Below are 11,025 nucleotides of genomic sequence, written 5' to 3' on the forward strand. Positions count from 1 at the left end.
TAAAGGAAAACTTGAAACAAATAACAAGCATGCATTATCCATATGGCATTTTGCATCCATTTGTGCATTTCATTCATTTTACTTGTATTCATTCAGGTTGAAATATAGGTCCCCCAAAAGACCATAAAATTCAGTACACTCGACTACAAAGAAAGATAATGGAAAACGAAGAAAGAACACATCTAGAGGCTCATTATCAGAGGGAGTTGGAGAGCATGAAAAATGATATTACATGACTTACAAGTCTACTTGAGCAGACCTTAGTATCCAAGTCTGGGGAGGATACCTCTACTCAGCCAGTAGTTGCAACTCCATCTGTATCTATGCCAGCAGCTCCTTTTGTATTCACATCTCAAAATTTAGGAGCAAATCCTTTTTCATTTGAACAACAGTACATTACCAATGTTCCACCAGCATAAATGCCGGTTGTAAACTTGATAATTGATGACTCACATAGGATGAAATTCTCTAAACATGTTGATTATGATAAATTGATCGCTCTGGAAGAAAGATTGAGGGCAGTCGAAGGGGCAGACTTATATGATCCTGTTCATTCTGCAGAGATGTATTTAGTTCCAAATGTAGCTATACCTAAAGAATTTAGGGTACTAGAATTTATCAAGTATATTAGAACTGAATGCCCAATCACTCATTTTAAATCTTATTGTAATAATATGGCAGAAGTAGTGAATGATGAGAAACTTCTCATCCATTTCTTTCAAGATAGTCTTTCTGGATCGGCACTAAGCTGGTATACAAGGCTAGATACTACAAAGATCAGAAAGTGGAAAGATTTGATAAAAGCTTTTATGGAGCAGTATAAATTGAACATGAAGGTAGCCCTAGACAAGTCAAGGTTGTTAGTAATAAAGAAAAGCAACAAAGAGACTGTAAGAGAATACGCTTTGAGGTGGCATAAAAAAGCATCTCACGTGCAACCCTCTTTGTTAGAAAAAGAAATGGTCACTTTGTTTTCCAAAACTTTTAAATCTCCTTACTTTAAACACCTAGTGGGTAGTTCAGCTCAGCATTTCTATGATGCTATAACTATCGTTGAGAGGATAGAACAAGCAATAAGAATGGGGAGAATGTTAGAGCCTATTGAGAAGAAAGGCTTTATTGGGAAAAAGAAGGATTCCGAGGTGAACCATGTGGAAGGAGGGTATAAGGGTAAGAAAAAAAATTATTATCATTATAACTTCCAAATACCTACCCAACAAGTTGCAAGTGTAAACTTCATTAAACTTTTCCCTAACAACCAATAAAACCAACCAATTGACCAATAAAGTAATCAGATTGTTAATCCTCCAAGAAGGAATTTTCAAAGAACCCAAGAACAATTGCTATCATTACCACTTTCCTTGGGAGAAATGTACTCAAAGTTATTGAGTATTGGGCAAGTGGCCCCTATTCACTTAACCCCACTACAACCTCCATACCCAGATTAGTATAAGCCTGATTTGATATGTAAGTATTATGCTGGCATTACTGGGCATGACATTGAAAGTTGTAATGCATTTAAAAACAAACTTCTACAATTGATAAAAGCTAGATGGATAACTTTTGATGATGCATCGAATATGAATTCCAACCCTTTACCCAATCATGCTACAAGCAGTGGAGGGGTGAATGTTGTAGGAGTAGAGGGTAAGAAGGAAAAAGCTTTGAAGGTTTCTATAGAAAAACTATATGGTATGCTGGTATAGTCTGGACATTTATCTATGTTTGAACCACTGATGAATGGAAATAATTACTGTAAGTTTCATGGTAAGGTGGGACATCACATTGATGATCATGAAGAATTTTACCAAGAAGTGAAAAGGATGCTGATTTTCAGCATGATACAGATAGAGAGTGAAGAAGAAAGCAATGAAGTTGGGATGATAGGCCGTTAGGAGAAAATAATAAAGGTCTGTAGACTCTAACCAACTTTAGGTGGTCCATCAAAACTAATCCTAACTAAACCTATATGCACAAATAGTGGAAGTTATGGCACAATCTCTTACAATTATGGGTATTCTTTCAATATTAAGAATCCTAATCCTATCTTTCATACTAAAATAGACGGTTTAACTCAAAGTGGTCGTTGATTTCTACCAGAAAAATTAGAGAGGCAGAGGAAAGCTAAAGGAAAAGAAATAGTTGATGCTTTTAAAGATATGGAAGTGAGCAAACCTATAAGTGAAGAGGAGTCTAATGAATTTCTAAAGTTGATGAAACATAGTAAGTATAGTATGGTAAATCAGTTGAAGAAAAGTCTTGCTAGAATCTCTTTAATGTAACTTATCTTGAGTTCTGAGTTACACCATAAAGCATTGCAAAAGGTGTTGAATGAAGCATATATGCCACATGATATTACTCAGAATATAATGGAACAATGGGTGGGAAGAATTCAAGTCTCCAATTACTTATACTTCACTTAAGATGAGCTAGACCCGGAAGGGACTGGGTATAGCAAGCCTTTGTACATCACTGTGAAATATAAGGACTGTCTGATCGGCAAAGTGCTTATGGATAATGGTTCAACTTTGAACGTGCTACCAAGGCATATGCTAGATAAGATGATAATTGATGCTACTTATATGAGGCTACCATTGCCATTGAATTATTTGTAGGGCCTCAGATGTTTTTGATAACCTTACAAGTTATGGATATCCATACTTCGTATAACATGTTATTAGGAAGGCCATGGATACACACCTCTGGGGTTGTGACATCATATCTACAACAATATTTAAGTATATTATCAATGGTACTCTAGTAAAAGTTAAGGCAGAAGAAACTCTTTCCATGATAAAAAAAATGTGTCAATTCTTTATATTGAAATAGAAGATTGCAAAGATGGAAATCTCCATGCCTTCGAGATTGTGAACACTGAATGGGTACCAGAGAATACGGTGTTGAGAAGACCAGTTATTTCTGATACTGCCAGAATGATAGGTAAATGCTTTTTGAAATATAGGCTACCATTCCAGAATGATCCAATTACTGGAAATCTTAAAAGAGTCAATATAATGAAAATTAAGGCTGCTGATCAGAGGTTTGGGCTTGGCTTTAAGCCTAAGAAAGATGATCATAAGAGAGCTGTTAGGATAAAGCGAGAAAAAAGGTTGACCAGAATAGAAGGAAGAAAGCTAGAAGAAGAAGACATTGTAATCCCACCCATCCATGTTTCTTTTCCAAAGTCAGTATATGTAATGAAACCTGAAAACATGATGGAAGTCTTGGGATAGAAACTTGCTATCATGGATATCAACAATGTAAAGGAAGGTGAAGGGAAATGCTGGAACTATGATGATGAGCAAAAAATAACAAAAAAAGATGAATTGTTACCTTAGTTAAATGTCCACTCTCTAGAAGAGACTCTAACCAATGCCTTTGTTTGAAAGCTTTCAGTTGATGAAGTATTCCAGAATTGGAAGATTGAAGAAGCCCCAGTTGTTTTTAAGAAGTAATGATTAAGCGTCTACTTATATTTGCTTTTATATGCTCTATGTGCTTTGCATTTTAGTTTGCTTTGTGTTTTTATACCTAGTTTGAAATATTGGCTCAAGATGTCAACATAAGGTCTTTTCATAATTGTTGAGCCAACTTTTAAAATATTATTGAGATCATGCATTTTCCTCAATAATTGTTATCTTCCTTTTGTTTTGTTTGGCTACAAGATATGCATTTACATTAAAAACACCTTCCGCTTTCAGGAATTCTAAATGCGAGTCCTCCATAAATCCACAAATATATTACATTGAAAATGAATGACCAAACTTTGATAAGGATGAGATTGCAATGGATGAAGAGGAATGGAATGAAGATTATATAAAAGAGTTCACTAGATGGGTAGAACAGTCGGAGCATGCTTGGAAACCTACAAAAAAAGAATTAGAGGCGATAAATATAGGCACCGAACAAGATAAAAGAGAGCTAAAGATTGGAACTTTGATTACTACATAAGAAAGATGTAGTTTAACCTCACTACTACAAGAGTATATCAATGTGTTTGCCTAGTCTTATGTAGATATGCCTGGTTTAGACGTGGATATTGTAGTACATAAATTTCCTTTGATAGAAGGATGTAAACCTATTAAGTAGAAATTAAGAAGAACTCGCCCGGATATTGTGCTCAAGGTCAAGGCAGAGATAGAGTAGCTAACATGTTTTGTATTTGTTATCTTGTTCACTCTTTAATACTTTGCTTGTTAAATGATTAATCTTGATTTATGTTGTATAACACTTGGTACAACAAATGCTTGGCACTTTCATAGCCCATAATGTATGGTATAACCGACACCTGAGCTATGAAAGGAACTTGATTTGTTGTTAACATAAGTTATAATCATGAATGCTTGACGAGATTTACAAGTATTAGCATTAATCGAATAAGATGACTAATGTAATCATGTTAACATTCTATAATTAGATTGGAACCTCCTTTGTATATGGTTTCCAATTGAATAATAAGAGTTTATACTATACTTGTTTGACATACCATTAGTGGATCCTCTAACCTTGACATTTATTGTTATCGTTGTTAAATCTTTACGTTAATATTTCATCTCGAAGTTCTCATCTTCATCATCATCTTCTTCTTTTTTTCTTTATTATTATTATTATTATTATTATTATTATTATAGTTGTTGTTGTTATTGTTATTATTGTTGTTTATAATTATTATTGTTGTTGTTGTTGTATAATTGTTATTTATAATTTGTACAATTAACCTCCCTGTGGTTCGACCCCGGTCTTGCCGGGTTATTTATTACTTTGACACTCCTGCACTTGGGAGAAGACATCAATCTTTTCGTCGTGTCAGTGGGGGCATGCATTTAACAAGTCTTTGAACCTTTCCCAAGCTTGGTGAAATGACTCATTTGGACTACAAGAAAAATTCATCATTTGACGTTGTAAGGCTACTGTCTTATGAGTGGGGAAGTATTTTTTCAAAAATTCAGCTTGCATTTCTCTCCATGTACCTATAGACCTAGGATGCAGGGAGTTTAGCCAAAGCTTGGCTTTATCCTTTAGAGAGAATGAGAATAATTTCAGCCGAATAGTTTCTTCAGTGCATGTTCTATCAATAAAAGTATTACATACCTCTTCAAAGTCCTTAATGTGTATATATGGATTTTCAGAATCCATACCATGATATGTGGGAAGAAGTTGGATCATGCCCGGTTTCAAATTGAAAGCTTGTTGGTTTAGGGGCAAGATAATACACAAAGGTGTACTTTGTCTAGCTGGGTGAATATACTCTCTAAGAGTTCGAAAATTAGGTTGATCATTGAATTGTGGAGGTCCATTACCTTGAACACTCCCTTCACCCTCTACATCTTCAACATTAGCCATGATGAAAAAATAATAATAATAATAATAATAATATAAAAATTATATGAATATGAAAAGAAAGGAAAAAGAAAAAGAAGATTGCAAATAAAAGTAAATGAAATGTAAAAGATAAAGTAATAACTCAAAAATAAAAATACAACAAATTAGAAAATTCACACTCTAACTAATAAGCAATATTAACAATAATAAACATTAAAAGATAATTATAACAAGCATGAATAAACAAAGTGATGCCATTCAGGTTAAAGAATGCTAAAGCCACATATCAAAAGGCAATGGTGACACTTTTCCATGATATGATACATAAAGAGATTGAATTGTATGTGGATGATATGATTGCCAAGTCTAAGAATGAAGAAGATCATGTTCAGGTTCTAAGAAAATTATTTGATAGATGATTGTGCATCAAAAGTGTCATTAAGTCTCTTATTTTGCATATGTATTTATTGTTTTTATTTGGTTTTTTTATAATAATTGATGTGCTTTTCAGTAATGAAGTTTGTTTTAATGTTTCGATAGGTTTTTGGAGCTTAAATGAATCAATTCAGGAAACTCAACGTCGTAATTCAGAACAAAGAATTGAAGAGATATTTAGTTGAAGATTGAAGCAAATTTTGGTTCAAATAAGTGCTCCAAATTTGTCCCAAAAATCAATTCTATTCCAATTCTAGAAAAGAATATCATATGATTTATTTCAAGCCCAAACTTGCCTTATGTTGTGTGCAAACTTCAACCATTAAACACTCAAGGTTTCAATGTCAATCTTAGCCATCCACACTTGTCTTATATTGTGTGCAAACTTCAACCATTAAACACTCAAGGTTTCAATGTCAATCTTAGCCCAAATAATAGGTATATTTGTATACTTATTTGATACTTAAATTCAACCCCAAATCAGCCCAAACACAATCCATGATCTTACATGTCCACACAACAACAATTGATTTATTTTGGGTAATTAATCCATTGATCCAAGAAGGCAAGCACATGGATGGAAAGCTGGAGGGGATATTTTAACATTATTTTGGGTCAAAAAGAAGAAGGAGACACCTCATAAATGAGGAAGAAAAACGTGCACCAAAATGGTTGTAAAGCTGTCCTGATTTGATTTTTCAAAACACCTTTCGGTGTTTTGCCCATAACTTTTGACTCAGGTGTCCAAATGAGTTGTTCTTTAATAAATATGTCTTTAATAGACATCTCGAGAAAAGGCTTTTAAGGGGGTTTAAATTGCTGTCCAAAGTTAGCATCAGATTTGTGTCCGAATTTTTACTGAAATTGTGTTATGTTCTTCTTTATAGATTTCGGTTCTTTAGCTTGTAAAACTTATTATTTCAGTTTAATTCAAGTTATTTCATGTTTATTGAAGTGTTCTTATATATAATCAGGGTTGGCTTTCAGTTGGATTCAAGTTCTTTCATGTTTATTGAAGTGTTCTTATATATAATCATGGTTGGCTAAACTCTTTCTTGGATCCAAATCAAGGATAATGGTGATTGAGGTGAGTTCTTTAGGATATGAATGAATCTTAATGTTTATCTTCTTATTTTCTTCATGAATGATTTATTATTGTAAAGAAATTTTAGAAATCATTTAGGTAATGTTATAATCTTGAATTTTTATGCACAAACTTTAGTTTTGATATAGAGATTGCTTGATTCAATGTCTTACTTAATATGAAAGTACTTGTTCATTCTTAAGCAATATCTTCATCCTTTTAAACTTCATTGTAATATCTTTCTTGTTCATTCTTAAGCAATAATCAATCTTCATCTTTCTAATCTTCATTGTAATATCTTCCGATCTAATATCACCATCGTTGAGATTAGGTTGAGTTATCTTATATATGTTGAAGAAATCACCAATACATCACCATTAAAATTGATTTGGACCAAGACTTACTTTTCTTGTCATTTAAAATCTATTTACATTTTTTTTTATCTTTGAAAACAAATCCATCAATTATTTTGAACCAAGTTATTGTTAATTTAATTTCTCTTGAAGTTTTTTTTGTTACCTAGCTTATTTTCTAGATCTAGCTCTCTGTGGATATGACCTCGATCTTACCGAGTTAATTGCTACATCGTACACTCGTGCACTTGCGAGTTAAAACAAGCCGATCATAAAAAGCGGTCAAGCAATTTTGGCGCCGTTGCCGGGGAGCTAGCAAGCAAAGGTAACAAATTTAGATTTGATTATTGGAAAAAACAAAAAAAAATCATATATAAAAAATCAATTGGCTGGTTTTACCGCCTAAAAAAAATTGACCTCAACTTTTTGGATATTGGACTATTGGACTACTAATTGTTAGCTTTTGGTTGGTTCAACCATTTTTTCTTTTGATGTTTATTCTAATTAGTTTATAATATTTATTGTTTATATTATAAGGCTGGTTTTACCACCTCTTGTTTATTTTATCTTGTCTTGTTGTATTATTGTTGTTTGTTTTTTTTTTTAAGTATTTGGCTGGTATTACCGCCTCTTGTTTATTTTATTTTTTGTTATTATATTGTAATTATTTTTCTTATATTTATTGTTTGAAGTACTTGGCTGGTATTACCGCCTCTTTATTCATGCTTGTTATAATTATCTTTTAATGTTTATTATTGTTAATATTGCTTATTAGTTAGAGTGTGAATTTTCTAATTTGTTGTATTTTTATTTTTGAGTTATTACTTTATCTTTTACATTTCATTTACTTTTATTTGCAATCTTCTTTTTCTTTTTCCTTTCTTTTCATATTCATATAATTTTTATATTATTATTATTATTATTATTATTTTTTCATCATGGCTAATGTTGAAGATGTAGAGGGTGAAGGGAGTGTTCAAGGTAATGGACCTCCACAATTCAATGATCAACCTAATTTTCGAACTCTTAGAGAGTATATTCACCCAGCTAGACAAAGTACACCTTTGTGTATTATCTTGCCCCTAAACCAACAAGCTTTCAATTTGAAACCGGGCATGATCCAACTTCTTCCCACATATCATGGTATGGATTCTGAAAATCCATATATACACATTAAGGACTTTGAAGAGGTATGTAATACTTTTATTGATAGAACATGCACTGAAGAAACTATTCGGCTGAAATTATTCTCATTCTCTCTAAAGGATAAAGCCAAGCTTTGGCTAAACTCCCTGCATCCTAGGTCTATAGGTACATGGAGAGAAATGCAAGCTGAATTTTTGAAAAAATACTTCCCCACTCATAAGACAGTAGCCTTACAACGTCAAATGATGAATTTTTCTTGTAGTCCAAATGAGTCATTTCACCAAGCTTGGGAAAGGTTCAAAGACTTGTTAAATGCATGCCCCCACTGACACGACGAAAAGATTGATGTCTTCTCCCAAGTGCAGGAGTGTCAAAGTAATAAATAACCCGGCAAGACCGGGGTCGAACCACAGGGAGGTTAATTGTACAAATTATAAATAACAATTATACAACAACAACAACAATAATAACAACAATAATAATACTAATACTAATACTAATAATAATAATAATAATAATAATAATAAAGAAAAAGAAGGAGAATAAGAAGATGAGAACTTCGAGATGAAATATTAACGTAAAGATTTAACAACGATAACAATAAATGTCAAGGTTAGAGGATCCACTAATGGTATGTCAAACAAGTATAGTATAAACTCTTATTATTCAATTGGAAACCATATACAAAGGAGGTTCCAATCTAATTATAGAATGTTAACATGATTACATTAGTCATCTTATTCGATTAATGCTAATACTTGTAAATCTCGTCAAGCATTCATGATTATAACTTATGTTAACAACAAATCAAGTTCCTTTCATAGCTCAGGTGTTGGTTATACCATACAGTATGGGCTATGAGAGTGCCAAGTATTTGTTGTACCAAGTGTTATACAACATAAATCAAGATTAGTCATTTAACAAGCAAAGTATTAAAGGGTGAACAAGATAACAAATACAAAACATGTTAGTATCAAACATTAAAGTCCATATTAAGTTTACACTATACTTATTCTTACACCATTAGTGTAGCCTTTTCACCTTGACATAATAAACTTAGCTAGACATAATGAAAGAAAGAAAAATAAATAAACAAAATAAAAACATAAATAAGATAAAAGTTAACTAAGAAAATGAAAGGAAATGAAAGCCATAAACTTGATATTAATGAAAGCAAAGCATAAACAATACAAAAAATACAAAGAGAGAAAGGAAGAGCATGAACTTGATCTGGAAACCAAGATGCCTAAATGCATGGCAAATGCCTCCTTTTATAGGCCAAAATTGGGAACTATTGATTTGATGACTAATTGATGAGTGGGTGGTCAACTCTTGACTTGGTGGCAATCCTTATCTTCTATTGTCTGCCCAAAACATCATTGATAACATGAAAATTAAAGCCACTTGAAAGCATGAAAGTTGTAGGCAATTGTCTCAGCTTTCTTGTGTAAAACATTCAGCTCATTTGGACTTCTAGAACTCCAGATATGGCCAAAATACCAAACAGTGCTCGGGTTGGAAGACAGATTCGGGCTTCTTTGTTGTTGCTACAATTTGGACTTGATAATGGCCTTTTTAGATCTTGGGCTCCATATGAAAGTTGTAGGCCTATGTCTTACCTTTCCATCCATATAAATTGGACCTAAATCTGAATACTGAACAGTGCTCGGGCTGGAGAACAGCTTCGGGCTTCTTTGTTGTTGCAATAATTTGGACTTGCAAATGGCCTTTTTAGATCTTGGGCTCCATATGAAAGTTGTAGGCCTATGTCTTACCTTTCCATCCATATAAAGTAGACCTAAATCTGAGATCTATAGCTCTAGATATGACCCAATTACCGAACAGTATTCCGGTTTGGATTGCACCGACATCTCTTTTCTAATTTTGGTCATCTCTTTGCCTTTGCAATTTAAGTTCTTAAAATCATCAATCAATCCTTTCATTTATGTGATAGGCCTGCATTTAAAATGAACATTTACCACAAATTAAAGGTATCTTATATTATTAGATATATTATTATAAAACATGCTTTAGTTAAGGAGTTATTGATACTTCAAGTGCAAAATGATGATATAAAACCATGATAAAAATGCACTTTTAAGTACTAATCACACCCCCCAACCAGCTTATTCATGGTAAAAATGCACTTTTAAGTACTAATCACCCACCATGGTTTTGAGATGTGGAGGTTAGTGAGTTTCTTCTATGACTCTCTTACCGCAGATTTTAAAAAGCTAGTGTCAACCATGTGTAATGGTGAGTTTTATGACAAAGAACCAAGTGAGGCCTTTGATTTTTTTGATCAATTGGCTGAAAACACAAAGCAATGGGAGACTTCTCTCCTAGTTCATGTTGAGTCTAGAAACACCATTTCTCATTCAAGTGGGAAGTTTCAATTGAAAGAGACTAATGACCTCAATGCTAGATTAGCCTCATTGGCTAGGAAAGTAGAGTCTCTTGAGATTAAAAAAGTGCATGTCATAAGTGAACAACAAGAGGAAAGTTGTGTTGTTTGTGAGAGCAAAGGGCATGGGACAACTGAGTGTCCTACCATTCCAGCCTTCAAGGAAGTGCTATATGGCCAAACTTCTGATTCAAGTAATGTAAGAAAGCCATTTCCAAACCAAGTAGGCAATCCCTACTCTGAGACCTATAATCCTGGATGGAGGAACCACCCAAATTTTG

General features: G+C 33.1%; 1 protein-coding gene across 1 annotated transcript; it reads left to right on the top strand.

The window, feature by feature from the left end:
- Positions 1-419: 419 nt before the first annotated feature.
- On the top strand, positions 420-1,170 carry LOC105119733 (uncharacterized; the record flags this gene model as incomplete). The annotated part of the gene is made up of 1 exon (XM_011017905.1): positions 420-1,170. A coding segment is annotated over exon 1 (751 nt), but the record flags the coding sequence as incomplete, so codon positions are not given.
- Positions 1,171-11,025: the final 9,855 nt, after the last annotated feature.

This window comes from Populus euphratica, unplaced genomic scaffold (genome assembly GCF_000495115.2).
Source record: "Populus euphratica unplaced genomic scaffold, PopEup_1.0 scaffold3406.1, whole genome shotgun sequence".
Taxonomy (NCBI): Eukaryota; Viridiplantae; Streptophyta; class Magnoliopsida; order Malpighiales; family Salicaceae; genus Populus; species Populus euphratica.